The sequence below is a fragment of the Glycine max genome, chromosome 3 (genome assembly GCF_000004515.6).
Source record: "Glycine max cultivar Williams 82 chromosome 3, Glycine_max_v4.0, whole genome shotgun sequence".
In the NCBI taxonomy this organism is placed as follows: Eukaryota; Viridiplantae; Streptophyta; class Magnoliopsida; order Fabales; family Fabaceae; genus Glycine; species Glycine max.
The window spans coordinates 20853001-20875152 of NC_016090.4; the positions used below are offsets into that span (position 1 = coordinate 20853001).

Here is a 22152-nt window from a genome sequence, read left to right on the forward strand (position 1 = left end):
TTGTGGCTTGATCACCCATTTGTATGGTAAGTTTTAGGGGTAGTGTTGGGAAAGATTATTTTCTAATAGAACTGAAAAATGGTATCTAAATAAAGTCATCACTAGGGATAGGTTGATATTTTTTTAGCCTGTTATACACCTCTATTCTTAATGCAATTTACTATTTTAGCTCTACAAAGGGATTTGGAAGAAAAAATAGATAAATTAGACTCTTTCGTGCGGAAACCAAAGTTAGAGTATACTAGTAGTAGATGCATGTGTGAATTGAAATAATTATAAATAGAGAAAAATCATTAACATTACGTCAAGGAGTAGCTTTGGTAGGCTAAGTTTCCAACATTCTCATCTTCTGAATTTCCTTCTACAATATTATTGGATTTTCTCATCTTTTCTGTCTTTAATTAATTAATTTAAATTCATGTTTAATTCTTTTTCTTGTTTGATTTAATTTTCAACAACTTAATTTATTGTTTTCTACTACCTTTTTCAAATATTTTCTTAATTAAATATTCATCTATCTAAGTACAAACAAAATCCTTGTGGATACGATACTCGGACTTTCGTTTTAACTTTACTATTTGGGATACATTGGTGCATTTACCAATCCATCAACAGTAACAGGGGTGACTAGATCAAGGATTTTAATTTTTGAATCCCAAATAATATTATATAAAAACATTGTTCAATACATATCCCCATTGAATGCTAAGCACTAATTTGATTTTCATATGATAAAAATTTCTTGCATGCTAAGGGTTAGTTAGGCATAGCATAATGTGACAAAAATAGAGTATTACACTCAATCCAATGATAGTATATCACATTGACTGAATAATCATAGAAGCCATTGGATTAAATTTAAAATCAAATCTCAATCATTGAGAGTATTACTCTCAATATATTAGTATTTATCCAAAAAATAGGGGTCACTTTATAGATCAGTTTTGAATACAATTTTACAAATAAAATCAATGAATTAAGATTTATTAACCCCATTTTTACCTCCATACCAAACTAACCATAAAAGGGAAAGATCATTGGAAAAATTCACAATATTTATTAGAGAAGGAGCTGCCATATATTGACCTAGACTTAAGTAATATATTCATAAACATGGGCAATACCAGAAGCATTCAACCCATATGGCCATCTCCAAATACATTTTACTTAACTAGGAAACGCCACTGCTACTGATACAACATAAGTACATATGGTCTATTAAATACGATGCTTTGATTAACATAAACCTCATGTCAATTGTTAAAGCGTTGATACTATATATCCTTCACAGAATATTGAAAGGATTAAACAAAAGCAACTAGAATCATGTGAACAAAGAAGGATGAAAAAAGGGAGAAAATTCAAGATGCAATGGTACCAACAACACTAGCAGCTTAGAGATTGTATCATTACCTTGTCATCAACATATATAAGTGAAATTCCGCATATATGTTAATCTCACAACCCAAGTGCTTAAGGTACCTACAAGTTTTCATTTTAACCAAAGTATAAACCACATGTTAACTCATATGCTCCAATTTTGCTAAGCAATTAAAATCCTTTAAGTGATTAATGATACTAAGATCACATGAACTAGAGTAACTAATACTAAAATTTGGGAGAGGAGCAATATAACATTGTCTTTGGTAATAAAATTTACAAAATTAATTTTTCTTTTTTTATTATGTTTTATGAATCTAGTATATCACCTCTATATTGATGGGGTCAGGACTCTACTTTTCTCTGTTAGTGAAATAATTTTAAGATTTTTGGTTGTATATGTAACCTATGAAGCAAAGTCTATAAAAAACTTTTAAAACAATTGACACTAGTTAAATATTTGTAAGGACATAAGGTCAGATCCTGCAATTGTTTTGTTTTCATTAATATCATGCTCATTAAAGACACCTTTCTTTAACTTGAGAAAGAGTGAAATATAAGAAAATAGAGAGAATGAAGGAACCATGACATTCTAGGATTTGATTCTCAACTTACATTCTCATAAATTTTTTGTTTTGCTTGATATTCCTGTTCCTCTTTAGTAGTTTGAGATATTACCTCTAAAAGTGTACTTTCAAGAGCCCTTAATGCAACTTCAACATCATTCTCTTTCATTATTACTTGTGTTGCATCTACAAACAAATCAAAGAGAAAAGGAAGAACATTTGAATAAGGGATGTCTAACTACTACAATAGATCCAATAGGTGGTATGATGAATGTGTTGAATGGTGCAACCCTCTTTTTTAGATTCACTCATGCACCCAACATCTTCATGATTTGTGTACATAGGGATTCATTAGGTAGGTTTGTTCTTATTTTTAGTTTCAATACAAACTTAGGTGCTCATATGGGACACCTTAGGTTTGTCGTACTTTTTGGTAGGAATAATCAACATGAAAATACATAAAAAGGTATGTTTTATTGCATTACTTTCCTTAATTTTTTAAATAGTGATCAAGGGGTTCCCACGAACCCTAAGAGAATAAATGTCATTCCTGAGTGGCTCACTCTACCAAGTATAAGAAAAATTTGGGGCTTCCATGACTTAACAAACTTTTACAAAAGGTTTGTCCCTTATTTGTCTATATTTGTAGCACCACTCATTGAGCTGGTGAGGAACCATGTTCCCTCATGGGAAAATGCCCAGGAAATGAGTTTTCAGACCTTACCTTACTCCAACATACCAAACGCCACTAATATATATGTTTTTATTCTTTTTATAGGTGTTGAGGGAAGAAGCCCAGAGTTTCAAGAACCTATGGATTTGAGGTCAAATCCTTTTCAAGGGGGAGGGAATGATGCAATCCTACCCCTCAAGGGCATTGGATAGAAAACTCCAAGAAGATTAGGCCAGATATGCAAGAGGAGGCCCTAGGGTTCTCATGAGCCTTAGGGTAGATTTCGGGCCCATGGACTAAGTGTGAGCCCACTTATCTTTTTACATATTAGATTAAGATTTCATTATTTTTGGGTCTTATATTTAGGGCTCCATAATGTAGGTAGGGTACCCTAGAAATGTAGGATTTTTTAGCTTTTGTATTTTAGGGCACCTAGACTAGTTTTTATATTAGGGGTAGTTTTGTAATTTCACACGCATTAAGTGAATATTTGATGTGTGTGTTAGGAGGTGAAATGTCCTTCATGCTTTACAGGGGGAGGTAATTTCACATCATATAGTCACACTTTGTGCATGTCCTTCATGTAATTTCACATGCATTAAGTAAATTTTAGAGGGGGAGGTGAGCATTTCCTTGCTACACCCCATTGCCACATCATATAGTCACACTTTGTGCATGTCCTTCATGCTTTACATGCCTCATGACACCTAAGCACACTTAGTGGATAATCTTGGATTAGTAGGCTGAACCATAGCTAAAATTCACTAATCATAATTAGTGAAATTTTGGCTCCACACATTCAATTTCGAATTCAAGTAAAATTTGAATAGAAATTCAAATTTCCCTCCAATTTTGTGTGACACTTAGGCTATAAATAGAGGTCATGTGTGTGCATTTTTTCAACTTTGATCATTTGAGAATTTCACTTCAAAGTTCAAACCTCTTTTATTCCTTAGTCTTAGCTTAAAGGATGTTGATCTTTCTTTTATTTAAGATACAATCTGTAAGTAAGTTACCAAAACTTTTTGTGTTGTAGACGGCGAAGAGTAAATAGAAATAGAATAGGAATTTCTCCACTCATCTTCTCCTAACTTTAAGCTCTTATCCATGTCTTCCTATGGTGGTGAGCTTCTTCTTGACTTATCTTCTCCTTGAAGTGGCGTCTCCAATCATCTTTCTTCTTTCTTCACTCCGCTGCCATTAAACTTCAAGAAGCAAAGGACTCCATTGATGAAGAAGATCCAAGGCCTACAAGCTCCACATGGAGCTACATCACAGGCGAGATGGTAAATCTAGTCGACCTCTAATAGTAAAGGCTCAATGACATCATGTCAAATGATGAAGGTGTTGGCGTTCGAGTTAGTGGCGGCATTCGCCTTGGTAGCCTCTCGAATCTTAACATCAAGCTGGATGAGACTCCTCGTCCCGAGTACGCCTATGGCACCAAATCGTGTGAAGTGCGAACGTACAAGCACCACACTGCGTCCTTCATATCCTGAGAGTTCAATAGTCCCAATAGACAGTGCCCCAGGATTCTAGCGATGATTGTAGAATCTCCCACGACAAGGGAATCCTCTCCCATTTCCCTTCCATATCATCACGAATCTCGACCGTGCGAGGAGGATGGCTTTGAACCCCGCGAGGGGAGCGATGGCTCTGGGGAGTGGATGTGAGAGAGGTAGAGGCCGACGAGGATTAGGGGGGGGGATGAAGAAGAGGAATACCAGGCGAAGGTAGGGGTTAGAGGAGAGGAAGGTGATTAGGGTTTTCAAAACATAACAATCATCAAATGAAAGTGAGAGTGAGAAGGATAGAGTAAGAAGCAAGAGAGTAAAAGGCACTTACTTCTAAGACGGTTTTCTAAAAATCGTCTTAGAAGGACAACCTTCTAAGACGATTTTCGTATAATCGTCTTCATTGAAAAATTCCATATTTACAAAATTGCCATAGCCCAATATACTAAGATGGTTCTTGGGGAACCGTTGTCATTTCATTGTCGTAAAAAACACTTTTTCTAGTAGTGTGATGATATTTGTATTTTTAGTATATATATGTATATATATAAATTGATGACTCTAACGATCATTCTTAAATGCAAATATTGTATAAAAATATGAATACTTTATAGTGTAGACTAAATCATTGTTAGGAATGACACTGACACAAGATGTCCTTGAATAGTAATCTCTCTCATAATCATCACATTTGATAAAAATACATTTCATTCTCGACTGATACTTACACCAATGTGTATTTTTAAATTTAATATCATAAATGCTACCAATGAATTCTGTAAAATAAAAATTGCCAACTAATTTTTGCCAAACACAAAAAAAAGTCTCAAATGCAATCCTTAGTATAAAATTTGGATACTTTATTTTTTACCTACTAATATGACAATAGTGTTACCGTAAAAAAAAAGATAAAAAATAATTAATGATATGTGAAGAAAATAAAGACCTGGCAGATATGACTGTGACTATGAAGGCCATATATGGGCCACATTTTTTGTCTTGTGAATGTCCAAGTCCAACCAGAGAATAGAAAAAAGATAAATAACCAATGCCCTATTTCTTACGCCTACTCCACGGTCAAACTCAAATATATTCCCTCTCCTCTCTTTCTCTCACTGCACATAATATTGGGGCCCTTATATCTAGATTTCAGATACAGAAAAAAAAGCAAGTAGACCCTGCGATAAATACATCCTCAAAAGTAACGCCGATTAGAAGAGTATCTATCGGTTCCTTCTTCTCTATATCTATCCATTACCACTTTTTTTAACCTCCTCAACAGTTTCTTTCTTGTCTCCCTCTTCATTCTTCGTTTCTCCCCTACTTTTTCTTTTGACCAAAACTCCCTTTTCTCTTCTTGATATAAGAGAAAGAAAAGGACACACTCGCTATTTTTTTTCACAATCATATTTGTGTGAAGTATTATTTATTAGCAAAGTTTATGAATAATTTTTTTCAAAAAATCTTGCCAATAAACTTTAGTATAATCTCTTTATTTATTTATTTTCTTTTTATCCATCGGACTCATTAAATCTAAAATATTACTTAAAAAATTTAAATATAATATCACTGAAACTAAAAACATGTTGGTCATTCAATATTTTGTTGTTCTTATTTACATATATTTTTATTTGGTAAATCTAAGATATTTTAGACCTAAAATCATTGACTAATATTCTAAAATATTAAAATTTGTTTAAGAGTTTTATCTCTTCCAACGAGCGATTGAATACTTAACCAATATAAATATCTACTAACCATACTACACAATTCACATCATATAGTTCATGCTTATGGTTAGCCTATAAAACACAACAGCCACAGATAGCATAATAATTGTACCCCCCTACCACCCACAATAAATGTGGTAATGTGTTAGATTCCGTAATAGGCCCATGTGTCATGTGTGCATGTCTCATGCACGTACGTATATCACATATGAATGATTTTATATGCACTTAACCCTCTGGTATAAGATTGCTTGTTCTCAAGGTCATCAAGTTGAAGCTATGAGTTTGAAACATCCCTATCTATGTCTTTAATTATATGTTCCTGAAACATCACTCTCTAGGCTTTAACTTTGAACCTAGCTAGCTACTATCCCTTTGTTTCCTTAAATTAGTTTATCTATATATATACACACTCCTGTGACAAACAATAGTGTCTTACTGTCTTATATTGTCCCCTTTTACTGCTATTCCCTCTCTGTCTCCTTTCTGTTTTTCTGTCTTACATAACAAATAGATACAAACATTGAAATTGTTGAGTTTTTTTTTTTTTTGCATTTTATTATATTGTTTCTCATGATGTTGAGAACAACTGAAAAGGTGTGCTACACTCCTGATTTTAATGAGAAACCAATCATGTTTCTCAAGCAAACAAGTGTTGGTGGTGGTGGAAACAAGAAGAGGGTCACAGGAACTTGGACTTTCAGATTTCCAAAAGACCCTAAATTTTCACCTGTGAGATTCTTGCAGCAACTTGGAGCAAAAGTGGCAAGTGCTATAAGAGTTGTTTCCATGAGAAGGAGATCCTCTAGGAAGGTTTCTTCATCCTCTTTGGTCAGAACACGTTCTGTGTCAGACCCCCCTGATTCACATCGTGCCAAAGCTGTTGAAGATTGTATTGAGTTCTTACATTCTTCTTCATCTAGGGAGAGACCCAGTTCAGTTTCTGAAAGTTCTCTCTAGGAATGCTTGTAATTTCTACATGCAAGAGATCGATGTATATTAGAGAAAAAATGGTATGCTTTATTGGTTTCCATTGACATGTTCATTAGTAGGAAATAGAAGTTAATCATTTGTACACAGTGCCACTTTGGTATTGGAGTTTGAGTAGAGATTGAGATTCTCATATAAGCATTGGTTTAAATTATGGTTTGAATTGTGAACCTTGATCGTTGATTCATAAGAATACATTGTATCTAGTTCTACTTTGTCATGGTCCTGATATGATAGTCGGTTTTTATTTATTTCCTCACCATCATTACCCGAAATTGATTAATGACCAACTATCCTTTCTTTAGTTATGTTGTTGTCAATATTGTTTTCAGAATGCTGATTGATTTATATATAACAAATTTATGATTCTCTTAGATTTGAAAAGAAAAATATTTTTTTGTCATAAAAAAGTGGTAGAACGGAGAAACTCTAAATATTAATAGACAAGGCCTCATGGTATATAATATGGTATGTCAAGACTTCTAGAAGAGATTCATCTAAAATATTACTGGACAGGTTCGAACTATAAACAATTTCACCTTATTATAATTACTGAACTAGTTTTTAAATATTAAAAAAACTTTTAGAAAAGGATTGCTCACTGAGTTTGAAAATTAAGATGAATAAAATCTTATTGGCAAAGAAAATCAAACTTACATCTTATTAGAATATAAATTTATTTTTTTATCAACTAAATTAACCTTTATTATTACGCAATTGCATATGTTTATGCATCTGTAATTTATTGAAAGGAAATCAAAACTTAAATCATGCACATTTTCAAATATCTCACTTTCTTTCCGCCTAATAAATATTTGTTTTGGTAAAGTTGTCTTTTACATTATGAACAAAGGAGTTTTTTTTTGTCTGAGAACAAAGGAGTTACAAGCATTATTTTTTTTATTATTATAAAAACAACAAGCATTATTCCTTTGCTACTAACGCAATTTTAATTTTAAGCTAAAGATAGTTAGGCATTTTTTTTCAAAGCACAGTCATTATATGATTATAAATCTGACATTACGATAAAATTCGCCAATTTTGCAGTTTACCTTTGGTCCTTTACCCTTTTCAACAGTTGTTGAGTCAGAGTTACAAGCTTTTGAATTAGGCAAACGGACAAAAAGATACGTGGCCTAACAAAATAGTATGAAATTTGTGAGAGAATGAAAGAGACGAGTAGTCTAAAAATTATTTCAAGTGCGAGAGGAAAGAGATTATGACAAATATGAAATTTGATTAAAAGATAAATAAAATTTAATTAAAAATTATTTTTTATTGAAGATTGAATTTGAATAATATTAGAACAATTTAATTTTAATATATTAATTATTTTTATTCAATCACTTGGTTATTTTAACTAATGTTAGAATAACCATTTATAAATTAAATAACTTTTTTGCGATGTTGGTTGATGATTGCAATTAATTAGGCCATGCACAAGCAATTTTCAATGTTTTGTGAAGCCCAAGACAAATTAAACCATTCAAGATGCTTGCTGAAAGTTTCTTGTTATGATACGTCGCTACCCCACAGCTCATAGACAAGATCATGCTCGTGTATCTAGGCCTCTTCTATCCATCACTTTGAAAGCCACTACCAGCCATATCCTGGAAATCAGTGAATATACATTCTTCAATTGGCTTCCACTTTTCCATAATCCTTTGACCAGCAGAGTACAAGAATTTTATCCCAAAATTACCCATTGAGCAGGGAATCCAACGACTATATGTAATACTAGTACTAGTACATAATCTTCACTTTAGCTATAAATAAATAGAAATCAACTATAAAATCGAACAAACAGTATGTTTGGATTAGCTTCATGGGAACAAATAACTAATTAATTTTTCAAGTGAAGATAAAGCAATAAATAGTTGTTTTTTACTTTTTTATAGTTGCATTGTGATTTTATGGGATAAAAACTGATACTCATGCATGTGTTATCCAGATTGAATGGTCCTTCAATTTATTGGGAAATCGATCATCATATCTATTAAGTTTGTGATTCTTGCTGGTGGTCGATCTTCTTTTTCAGGAAGTTATTTGTATTATAATTAATTCTGAGTGAAGCTTGAGACATGTAAAGAGGGTTCTTTCCAAGAGGTCTAACTAAGCCAGGTGCAAGGTGGTTCCGAAGTCCCATGAAAAAGTGCGTAAAAGAATTTTGACCTAAGAATTGTTTCCTAGTGACGCCTTATTTATCTATTCCTTTTGTCTTGCTTTAGTTGAAATGAATTAATAACTTTGCTAAAGCAACATCAGTCTAATATCATCAACATCGTCATCCACTGGAACCTGTAAACAAGATTGGACGGTTATCTATAAAGCATATTCAATTAAAAAATTGTGACAAAAAGGAATCGTAGGGCACGCAATGATGGAACAAGCAGAATAGAAAGCACCAAAGTTCACACGTACGCTAGTAATGTCAATCCATTAATCATACCATGGTTAGAAAAAGCAAAAATTCCAAAGGTCATTCTGAGTAAATGGCTCATATCATCATTAAGAATCCACTGAGAGATTTTCGAGATCACAGATTCCTTGACTAGGCACTTTGTTCAAACTCGGAAGATATCTTGTAAGGATCAAGCTTTGATATTTTGCCCCAACATTACATGTAGTTATAGAAATGGGATTGATAGGCCATGCAAAATTTCTGGATGGAAAATAGAAGAAAGTCAAAATTTATTTACATGAGGCAGTTATATTTTTTATATGTGGCCGTTATTATTTAGTATTAGCAAAAAATAGGGACTCCGTGCTTAACTGTTTTTTTATTTTTTTTAAATAAAAAGGAAAATAATAAAAGTTAATGGGTGATTTGTGAAGGTAGTTATAACAATAAAATAATAACTTATGAATGTAATTATTGGAATAAAATGTGCATAAAAATGTTTACACCAAAATATCTTATTTTTTATATATATTTATAGATTAACATGAAGTTATTTTCTACATGTGACTGTTGTTATTGTTATATATATATATATATATATATATATATTCGCTGAATATTTTAAGCTCTTCTTTCATAATACATTCATATTTCGATTCCTTTCTTGGATCTGGATTAGATACTACTTTTAGTATACCTAGAACAACTTACAACCAAGAGTAGGAGGACGACCAAAAGTCAATCTAATCCCTAACTTATTCTTCTATGGAACCTTATGATGCTATCTGACCATTTTAGCATTGATAAGGAAACCCTTAAGAAAGACTTTTACTCTTCAGAGAATGAACTTCAAAGGAGATGGTTTTTCCAACATTACAAGGGTGCTAACAGAAGACAGATCCAAGACAAATTCTATGAATTTGTCGAAAGAGTCAAAATTAATGTCCTTTTCTTTGATTGATTCAATGCTTATACCATCAGAAAGCATATAGATTACCCATGGAAACAAGACATCATAGGTGATCGAGCAACAAATGTCATAACAAACTGGCAAATGAAGGATGGTGAGTTAATCCAATCAGAATTACCTCCCACAACACAATATCAACTACCAAATGTCAAAGATAGTAACAATAAGCCTGTCATGGCAGTCCCATTCAAAACCAAAGATGTCAACAAGGAAGTAACCTCCAAAGACATTAAGAGCCTAATGGAACAGGCAAATTACACCAACAAATATTTACAAGTTTCAGGAGAAACCATTAAAACTAAGGTCGTTCCTAAACAAAAAATAGTTGAGGAAGCTTCGCCGAGCATTCCCATTGAAAAACCATTATTCAAGCCGTTCAAAGTTAGTGATAAAGCTAAATGAAAAATTAGGGAACTTAGAAAAACTAAATCCTTAATTGAAGGAGAAGGAGACAACCATAGTGAATTACTAAACAAAATTGGTAGTTTACTTAAGGTCATTCCAGAAACTCCCCAAACTTCGGAAAATACATCCTAAATGGTAACAAGAAGTACCTCAAAATTAATTAATGTTATTAATGAAGATAGTGACCAAAACTCCGACAATGCAACTGAGATAGGATCAGTAGCAGAAAAGAATATAAATCCAATTAATTCCAAACACTGGAAAACACCTTCTAAATTATATTATCAACGCCCAACTGTCCCTGACCTTCTATTAGAAGAAAGAGGTGAAAACAATTTTAAGAGTTTTAGTGCAAACAATATCTATGAATGGAACATAGATGCACAAACGGAGTATAACATCATGAATACACTCCAACATATGACCATGGTAGCTACAGCCTACCAAACCTCCCATGAATGTTCGGAAGAAACCATTATAGATATTTTATTGCACTACTAAAAAAGCTTCTTTTTACGACATCATATTTACCACGGTCATACGAAAACGTCTTAGTATGTATAAGGATGGCAATTTTGTAAATATTGCAAACATTTCAAAGGCGGTTTCGGAAAACCGTCTTTGAATACGGGCCATTTTAATTTTTAATGTGTCCCTCGCGTCTATTCCTCTTCTTTTCGCAAATGTGGCACTTGTTCCTTTTCTTTCCCAGCTGGCGTCTGTTCCTCTCCCCACTCCCTAGTTGTCTTCTCCTTCTCCTTTTCTCTCCTCTTTCCATTACATTTCTCCACCTTTTCCCTGGTACCACCACCACCCCCATTCCCCTCTCCTCCAGTAAAACTACAAAAAACCCTAACCCCCAAAAAAACCCAAACCCCTGTCGCGATGAAATCTCCACCCCCAAATAGCTCTTTGGAATAGAATCAAGGAACTTACCAAATCCATTACATCCTATTTGGGTTTTGGCGTGTTTCCGGTGTGAAAGAAGGAAAAAGAAATGCCTACAGGTGAAATCAAAAGACTACTAGTTTTCTTGTTAATTTGTGGCATGTTGGGAAAGGCTTGAACTTTTGGGAATTTTCTCAGTTTCAATTTTTCAGGAGATTCAGAGAAATAGCTAACTCTTCTTCATCATCAATTTTCTCAGTTTCAATTTTTGTACCATGCTTTCTCACGATTTCTTATTTCTGTTTTTAGATACTTAATTCCTTATTAAAATTTTCTTATTGCAAATTTGCAATTGCCTGATTTTGAACAAGTTGATGTTGATTACTATGGTGTATGTGCTTGATCGAGACTTCGAGCGTTGCTGTTCGAGAATTCAATTACTTTTTTTTATGCTTAATTTTGTCTTGTTGATGGCAATTTCTTAATACCCTTACCTGCGAGAAATCTTCCAAGCAATTTTTTGTTTGTTTATTTCCTTATTGCAAAATGGTGATTACGAGTAGAATTTCATGCTAAAAGAAAAATTCTAAATCATTCATTATTTTTTGGAATTTTTTAAGATATTGTTTGATTTTTTTATTATAATTTTTTAAGTATGATATTAGACTGCTTATTAGTCTATCAAATGAGTCTTAGTACGTGGAAAAATTGTAAATCTTTGATACTAAATTTAATTCTTATCAATAAATAAAGACTGATTATTAGTGGTTAGAATATTTAAGATTCCATTAAAGATCCAATATTACTGTGGTTACAATAAATTAGTAAATTTAAAAAATATTTTAAAATATAATTAAATTATAAATTATTTGACTAAGTGTTTATACCTTTTGTATAAAACCTATAATTAAATTTATTTTTCATTTGGATGTACTTTGATATAAGCTTTGCCCTTTTCATTCTTTTAGGATAGTCAACAGGGACATTCAAATGCAAATTTGATACTAGGTTTTCTTTGATGTTCAATCATTTCACATTTTTTTCTTTTGTCTCTTCTAAATGCTCAGTTTTATGCTAATGGCGGTTGCCTAATTTTTGTGCAGGAATTTAAGGGCAGGGTTGCTGGTGATGCATTTGTTAGTGGAATTATCTATAGCTTAGCTTCTGATTAAAGCCTTTTCCAGGTAATTTTGAAATTTTTACACACTCTGTTTGTTCATCATGTTCCAGTGTATTTGAGCACTGAATTCTCTATACCTATCGCGTAAGCATTAATAATTTGATTGTTGGATTTTATTGATTATCATTTTATACATCTATGCTTAGCTGTAGACATAATTCTTCTGAATTTGGCCATGGTTTTGAATTGGATGATAATGCTTAGATAGTCATTTAAGATTTTTTTTTTCTCTATATGAATATAGGCTGCATTGTCTAATTGTCCCCGGTAAATTATTTTATTTGGATATATTGACAACTTGCATATCAAAAACAAACCGTTCATAGGATTCATAGTATAGCACTTGTGGTCGTGATGTTGATAAGATTTAGTGTTTCATGGGAATTTGAAAGTTGTATTGTATCTTAAACAGAGAAATATCTTTCTGAGCTCATTAGTGTATTTGACATCTTACTTTTAAAATGGGGTTATGCTATAGATTCATGATCCCAGTAAGCATAAGAGGAAGTGCTTACGTTTTAAAATAAGATATTTTTTGAATTTAATCCAACGTTTTAAAATGATATTTTTTTTATATAATTATAATCAAATAAAATGTAGGCCAGTTTGATTTATAAATCCTAAGCTTTAGCAGCAATGTAGGCAATTCTAGAAGTGCTTACGTTTGAGATTGTATAATTCCATGATTTTGTTGCAAGTGTACAGAGTGCATGCATAAAGTTTAGACAACTGCGCTGATTTCCGATCCAACACCATTAAGCCTCTCACAATGTGTAATGGCAGGGTGCTTAACTCTTTTTCTATTTGTTTTCATTTTAAAGGAGAAAAACAATATCTTATATTATATTATGTTTTAGGGACTCACTTTTAGGGACAAGTTATGAATCAATGACTAGGAAAAAGCCAAAAGCTGATTAGTTATCACCAAATATACTAAATGTAGTAACTTCTTTTTTATTCATTTGCTCTTCAATATGTAGCAAGGGTGCAGAAAAATATTTCAAGCATGGATCGCGTCTAAAATGGCATGAAGGAGCTATTTCAAGGGAGAGCATTAGTGCAGTGAAGAAGCTTGGTCATCTTAAGGTTTGTCGTGTTTCCTACTGTCTTGTCAGTAATTGCTGGATTTGAATCTTCAATTAATTAGTGTACTCCAGTGTGTGTGTGTATTAATTTTGTGAATTGTAATGACCCATCATTATTCTCAATGCAAGATATTGTATCACAAAATGTGGACTCTTCAAGGCGAAGCATAAAAATCAAATAAATGAAAAAGTATTTTTACTAAGGTAACCAGGTATCACAATTTTATGAATGCTAACATGTTAAACTTTTCTTAATGAAGATTTTTTTTAACACTATTTTTAAAGAAATATTTAATCTATTTTTTATCTCCTGCCACATCATCTGCAGGATGAAGTCTGCAATGCCACAAAATTTGATCTACCAAATAAGGATAGAAAGGATTCCCAAGGAATATGCTTTTTGGGCAAGGTATGTGGAGTGAGCAGCTCCTTTACATCATATCTATTTCATGGTGATGAGAAGTCTTTACAAATCACTTTTGAACTAATTCTTATTAGATCTAATTTTGCACTTTTTTTTGTTAGATCTAATTCTTGTTAGTCCATTTAATAGCCCTGCAAAATGTGTTATTTTTCATCTAAACATGTGACCTTTTTTTGAACACTGTAGGTGCTGGATTTGGATCTAAGAGAAAATATATGTTTCGGAAAGTAACCATCCAGCTCAAGCTTGTGGAGGGTGACTCTATTGAAACTGGACCATTTCTATGTAAGTGGAAATTTTATCTTTTATTTTAAAGAAAAAATTTGCCCATGATGCTCTTTTGATGTTTTAGTATGATGCTTGTGATAATTACTATTTACTAGCTATAGTGCTTAGTTAACAATGAACATAATTTACGGTGTACATATTCTGCTCAATGCATTGAGCTTTTCTCAAGTTCAGACAACCCGATTTGCATCAATGAATTGAATATTACCAGTTTAGGCATCATGGAGATTCCTATTTGCTTAGGTGGCTCCATTTCATCCTCTGGCTCCACTTTATATGTGCTCATGTTTTCCTGATTTGATTTGCCCCCTCTGCCACCTTGCCACTCCTATTTCTTATTATTCAATTCTCCTCCTTTAGCATTTTTAAGTTAAATTAGTTTTTCTTTCTTGACTTGATGTTTTAATTTTTTATTCAAAATTTTAAATTATGATTTTTAAAATTATTTAAAATTGATTTAATTTTATCCTTTTTTGTCTAAATTAAATTAATCATATTTAAAAATATATTTATAATCGTTTAAAATAAGACGATGTTAAATTTTCATCAAATATGATTTCTCCATGACGATGATTTAATTTAGATAATAAAATTAAATTGAATTAATTTAAGCAATTAAGAGGATTAAGTTATCTTGAAAAAATTAAAAGAATAAATTAGAGGAAAAAATTAATTTAACTATCTTTCTTCCAAGATTAGTGGGCTTGGTGCCTCTACATCTGGTTTTGGGCAATCCATTCTTGGCTAGTGCTTATCATAGTTTTGGGCAATCCATTCTTGGTGCCTCTCACTGTCTTGTCTTCTTCCCTTGTGTTCATTTTTCTTATCATAGTTTATTTGCTGTAATGCTTTCTCTGTTTGTTTTTCTTATCATAGTTTATTTGCTGTAATGCTTTCTCTGTTCGTTTCAGCAACTAGAAAGTTCAAGTCTTTTCAGCTCAAAGTTGAATTCTGGGAATCAATTAAATATGGGTACCTTCAATTTCTATTCTCCATTTTGTGCCTTCAATTAAATTTGGGAATCAATTTCTGCACTCCCATGTTTGCTTCCTGCACCTCTTTTTGAAATGTAACTTACATTCTGGAATCCCGCGGTCTACGGCTCTACACATGCTGAAACATTTGCAATATTTACAAGATCCAATGTCTCTTGGATTCCAATATATATGTCTTAACTTCTTAGTCATATATAGTTTCTGATACAACTTTTAATTCACTCCCTTTTTGGCTGCCAACCTTGCAAACGAAGGGTGGAATCCGTAGGCCATAGTGTCTTTTGATTTTGATACAAGAAATGCTATAATGCATGAACCTCTTTGGGTCAAAGGTAGAATCCAATGCGCTTCAAAATGTCCTTTGTGACATAGGTTCCTCGCAAAGGAACTTATATTAGATAGAATAAGTCGCAAAGAGGTTATGGTCTTGGTCTTGCTACTCTTCGTGCATGAAGATTCTTTAATTCATTTTCTTTCTTCTATTGGTTTAAGTTAAAAAGTTCACGTCTCATTTAATTATTCTTTTCTGTCGATTGTCTTGATTTTTTTTTAAAAAATAACAAAAGTAGAAGTTATTTAATTTAGGTTAAAGTAAAACTTTAGTCTCTTATCTACATTTTTTGAGTTAATATATATGTTGCTAGAAAGTAAATAATATTAATAATAAAGTTTAGGATAGCAACTAGTGAGAAACCCAGTGACTAGAGTATGTAGAAAGTCATAATCACATAACTGGTTCATTCAAATCTTCCTTGTTTGAACATTTTTTTTCTTGCGTAACCATAAGATTTTTCGGAAACCACCAATGCAATATATATGCTTTTTTGTTCTGAATATTGAAAAGAAAAGAGAAAAGGAACAGTAGAAAAAGAAATTAAAGTGCAATTAATTGCAGTTCACTGTGTTACACCCAGTGAATAAATTTAATTTCACCCCCTTCCCCCCTAACATTCCTAATGACCCTACGAAAATCTCTCTCAAATTTATCTAAACAATATAACGTGTACGCAAGCTTCCCATTAATACCTACTTCTCTTTGAGTTTGTCTTGCATTTCATGTTAATAGTTGGCTGTCCTTTTTATGCATATTATGGTGTTCTGTGAGTTTGTCTATCAATTAATTCCAGTGCTATTTTTTTCTTCTCTTTGTATAATTTATATTAATTGGTGCTTGCTATTTGAAATAACACAGACTTGGCGATTAAGGTCATTCTCTGATGTTGATAATAGCCCAGCATCTTTGCTAGCTTTTAGTGGCAACAACAATGTACATGCTTTATATGACTTTTTACTAAATTACAGGTGACTAACCTTTTAAATTCTTTATAGCTTCCTTTCCAGGTTTTTTAATTGAGACTTTGGCATGTTTTGGTAAACAAGTTAACTAAGCATTTATTCTATAAGTTCTTATAAAATGAGAGCTTATTTGTAAACATGATTGTGAAGTCTACTGAAAAAAAAAATATTATTTTGACAAGCTTGACTATGAAATAAGCTAAACAATGCTTTTAGGAAGGTCATCGGTCATTTTCATTGGCCTAAATTAAATCAGACTTATTTGATATTTACTCTTGTATTTTCAATCATGTGTTGCTGACTAATGTTTTTTTGTCTGCACTCTGCAGATTTCTGTTGACCTCACTATCTAGTGTAGACGTACCTGTCTTATGCTCTCCTGTGCCATTTCAAAATTCTGCTTTGTCTTCTCTTGACGTATGTCCTTGGCTCAATATAGATTTTGTTTATTTGTATGGTAACTTTTAAAAACCTTTGACCAACTTTGTGCATGTGGTGACTAGCTAGATCAAGTTTATATTGAGCTCAAGTTAGACTGTCTCTTCTGCTCTCATGTTTGCTTTGTTGTATGGTAACTCTTAACTATAAATAATTGCATTTTCATGAAGCAAATTTTTAAAGTTTCTTACTGCTATATTTACTATTAGTGGTTCATGAGGGATATATGGGCATTTGATAGTGGCTTTAACTAAAAAAATTCTTTAATAATTGAATAATAAAAGTAGCTTTACCTAAAAAAATAAAAAAAAAAACACATTCTACATCGGTTTTGAGAGGACCGATGTAGAATGATAACGATTCTAAGACGGTTCTGCACCGAAGACTGTCTTAGAATGTTGAACATTCTACATCGGTTCTCAGATGACCGATGTAGAATGCTAATCATTCTAAGACGGTCTTCGGTGTAGGACCGTCTTAGAATCATTAGCATTCTACATCGGTCCTCTTATAATCGATGTAGAATGTTCAACATTCTAAGACGGTTTTTCACGACCGTCGTAGAATAAGTTTTCCCTTTTTACATCGTCCGCTATTACGACGGTTGAAAACTGATGTAGAATGGCTCAAATAACCGATGTAGAAAGCCTTTTTTGTAGTAGTGGTGGCAGGATTTTTCGGACAATTAAAAGGTTGGTGGGATAATTATATCACAAATGAAGAAAAATCAAAGATTTACAATGCAGTTAAGACAGATCTCAATGGAAAAGTCATTACAAATGACGAAGATAAGGAGATTCCGATGCTGTTAATACATTAATTTTTACAATAGCTCAACACTTCATTGACGACCCATCACTATGGAAAGATAGGTCTGCAGAATTGTTGTCAAACCTTAAGTGTAGAACCTTAGCAGACTTTAGGTGGTATAGAGATACTTTCCTAACTAGGGTTTACACTAGAGAAGATAGTCAACAACCTTTTTGGAAAGAAAAATTTCTAGCCGGTCTTCCAAGATCATTAGGAGACAAAGTTAGAGATAAAATCCGTAGTCAATCTGCCAATGGAGATATTCCATATGAAAGCTTAAGCTACGGTCAATTAATTTCTTATGCCCAAAAGGTAGCCTTAAAAATTTGTCAGGATGACAAAATTCAGAGGCAATTAGCCAAAGAAAAGGCTCAAACAAAGAAAGATTTAGGTTCTTTCTGCGAACAATTTGGTCTACCGGCCTGTCCAAAACAAAAGAAAAAACAATCCTCTAGGTGAGAAATCAATGACAGTAAATCAGTCAATAAAAAGAGATTTCCAAGAAGGAGATACTCACACAAACCTTCAACCAGTAAAGAAATGGAAAATCCTAGACAAAAAATAAAATAAAAAATAACATGTTACAATTGTGGAAAACAAGGCCACATTAGTAAATATTGCAGACTAAAAAAGAAGTTAAGAAACCTTAACTTAGAACCAACAATTGAAGAGCAAATAAACAATTTGGTCATAGAAACCTCGGAGGAAGAAACAGAAACTTAATCCTCCGTGCTCTTCGATGAAAACCTAAACCTAATCCAACAAAATGACCAACTATCATCAACAGATGATGATGGGCAAATCAATACTCTAACAAGAGAACAAGATCTCTTGTTTGAAGCAATCAATTCTATACCTGACCCCAAGGAAAAGAAGGTTTTTTTTGGAAAAACTCAAGAAAACACTAGAGATAAAACCTAGACAAAAGGATTTTATTACAAATAATAAATTTGATGTAAGTAACATATTCAAAAGATTAGAAAACTCTTCAGCCAAACCTACAACAATCCAAGATCTTCAAACAGAGATAAACAATAAAAAAAAAAGAAGTGAAAGAACTTCGTCAACAACAAGAAATTCATCAGATCATTCTTTCTCAACTTGAGGAAGATAGTGATTCTGAAAGTGTCAACTACAGTGAAAGAAATCAACCAGATAATCTAGAAGATGATATGTTTATGGGATTAATCAACAAGATTAAAATCTAAAATTTTTACATAAACATAAAAATTGAAATTCTGATACCGATGACAGATGTCGTACCGGATGTCACGACATCACGCTTCAGAACATGCAGATTATATTTGGGAGTATGAACAGATTAACCAAGTAAATAACACAAGAGAATTGTTAACCCAGTTCGGTGCAACCTCACCTACATCTGGGGGCTACCAAGCCAGGGAGGAAATCCACTAAAATAGTGTTAGTTCAAGGTCTAACAGCCACTGTTTACAACCTTCTCACCTAACCACTACCCGTGCGACCTCTACCTAAGAGCCACTCTTAGATATGAGAACCCCTCTCACTCCCTCTCAATCACACTCCCGTGTTTACAATCAAATCAAAACAACACACCAGAGATTGCTCTCTGAACAAAAGAGATCAACTCTACACACTAGAGATCAACTCTACACACAAGAGATCAACTCTACACACAAGAGATCAACTCTACACACTCAGGTCCAACACTTGATGTTAGGGTACCATCAAGGTGGCTCACAAAACACTCAAGTCCCAAAACTCACAAAACAACTCTTCAATCCCGGACTTGGTACAAAACTCGTGCAGCCTTCGTGTTTATATAGCAGTGAGCGTATCTGGACTGCAACTTCTTGTGCTGGATGAGATCTATCATTCTTCTGAAAAATCTGCACTTAAAGATCTAAAAGATACAGTTTGATCTTTTAGTTTTTATCTTTAATCTTTAATCTTTAATCCCTGAACGAACTCTTCTAGTTTGTAATTCGAACTTTAATTATCTTTTAATTCGTTCCTAAAGATAGATCATCTTATCTCTTGCTAACTGCACAATAATCTGTTAAAGATATAACAGATTTATATGTCCATTCCTAAAGATAGATCATCTAATCTCTTGCTAACTGCACAATAATCTGTTGAAGATATAACAGATTTATATGTCCAGTATTTTCAGGCAGGATGTCCTGGACATTGTATCCGACATCGTGGATCCTGCAGCTTCAATGCTTTTAGCAATTCCAGTATTTTCAGGCAGGATGTCCTGGACATTGTATCCGACATCGTGAATCCTGCAGCTTCAATTCTTCATTTGACATTTCATCTTGCCTTGTGCATTGTGCAGCCCGATCTTATTCTTTGACATAACGTTGGACATCATGTGCAGCAACTCCAGCTTTCCTTCATTGTCTAAGTGCTTATGTTTTAACAAAATCTTAGCCAATCTTTTAAAACTCAGTAGAGCTAAGCACTAACAATCTCCCCCTTTGGCAAATTTTGTCTAAAACATACTTAGACACTTCCTGAGCAGGTACGAGCAGTTATGCAAGTGGGATCAGCAACTTTCATTATCAGAGTAATCAAGCACAGCGGAATCTGTAGTTTAGACAAGTTGCAAGTCGTTTCCAGGATGTCAAGACATCTCATGTGACATCAGCTTTCTGCTCCTGCTCCCCCTGTCTCCATGCTTACTGCAACATCTTCTATCAGCTACTAGTCTTTTCCAGGATGTCGAGACATCTCATGTGACATCAGCTTTTTGCTCCCCCTGTCTTCATGCTCTTACTGCAGCATCTTCTATCAGCTACTAGTAGCTTACATCAGTCATCATCAGCAGCAGTCTCCCCCTCAAAATCATGAATCATGCATACATCGTATCCTACTTCTCAAAATCATACATCATGCATAATACTACTATTGCATACATATTAATACCATTACTCCCAAAACATGCATAACTATTACTCCCCCTTTTTAGACAGAATTTGACAAAAGTAGAATGCATGAGCTTAAGGTGCAAATATTACAGACCAATAGTAACCATTGTTCAAAGGGACATGCCCCTTTAGCTAGTAAAAAGCAAAAAAAAACATAAGGGTCTGATGATCATGGGGTGGCTTCAGAATCATCATCATCATCTGAATCTGTATCCTCTGCTGCATCTTCCTCTGCCTCAGCTGCTTCTTCTTCTTCCTCAGCTGCTTCACCATCATCAATGCCACTTTCTGAGAGTCTTCTGATCATCCGTTCCAGCTCCATTTTCTTATCTGTGTTGGCTTTGATGGTTGCTTCCAGCACCTTGCATGTGTCCTTGAGTTCAGCAATCAAGGCATCCTTGGACACAGCACCTGAAGCAGCAGCTTTCCCTGATGTCGAGACAATGTTTGGGACATGTGTCCCCTCAAACAGTTTGTAATGCAGGGATAGAGGAGATTCTCTCTTCATCACAGAGTCAGTGTAGTTTAAAATATTGGGATGTTGACTCAACATAATGCCACATAATACAGTTGGGAAGGCAATGGGTAATTTGACAGCAAATGATTCTGAATGCTTAACAGTTTGATCAAAAATATAGTTTCCAAAATTAAATTTGGACTTGGTTCCAACAGCATACAGAAATTTACCCAAACCTGTGGCAACAGTGGAAGTATGATTGGTGGGTACCCAGTTTGCAGCTCCAATCCTGTGCAGGATTGCATATTTCACACTTAGCTTCCCTGCAGACAGCTTCCCTTTCTTTGGCCAATGCTGGATTTGTTTGGCAGTGATTTCCTTGGCAATTTGATGCTCAGAAACAGTAATGTCCACCACTCCATCTGTTGGTCTGCCCAGGTATTTGTTGATCACAGCAGGGGAGAATCTAACACATTTTCCTCTGACAAATACCTTTTGATACTCATCACTCTTTCTGTTTGTTATGTCAGAGGGAATGTTGACAATGAATTCCCTTACTAGACTTTCATAGCAATCTCCCAACTTGGTGACAGTCTTCAGCAGTCCAGCAGCCTTGATGAGGTCCATGATCTCCTTGCAATCCAAGGCATCTCTTCCCAGTTCTCTTTCTACAGCAAGCCTGCGTTGATACACGAATTTCCACCTTTCTGCATTGCCAATGGAGTGGAATGAGATGTTGTCCAATGGTGC

At 33.7% G+C, this 22152-nt stretch overlaps 1 protein-coding gene across 1 annotated transcript; it reads left to right on the top strand.

Annotated features, from left to right (window-relative positions):
• The first annotated feature begins 6136 nt into the window (after positions 1-6136).
• On the top strand, positions 6137-7018 carry LOC100306455 (uncharacterized). Its single transcript, NM_001248375.2, has one exon. The coding sequence runs from the start codon at positions 6437-6439 to the stop codon at positions 6821-6823; it is 387 nt and encodes a 128-aa protein (NP_001235304.2). The 5' UTR covers positions 6137-6436; the 3' UTR covers positions 6824-7018.
• Positions 7019-22152: the final 15134 nt, after the last annotated feature.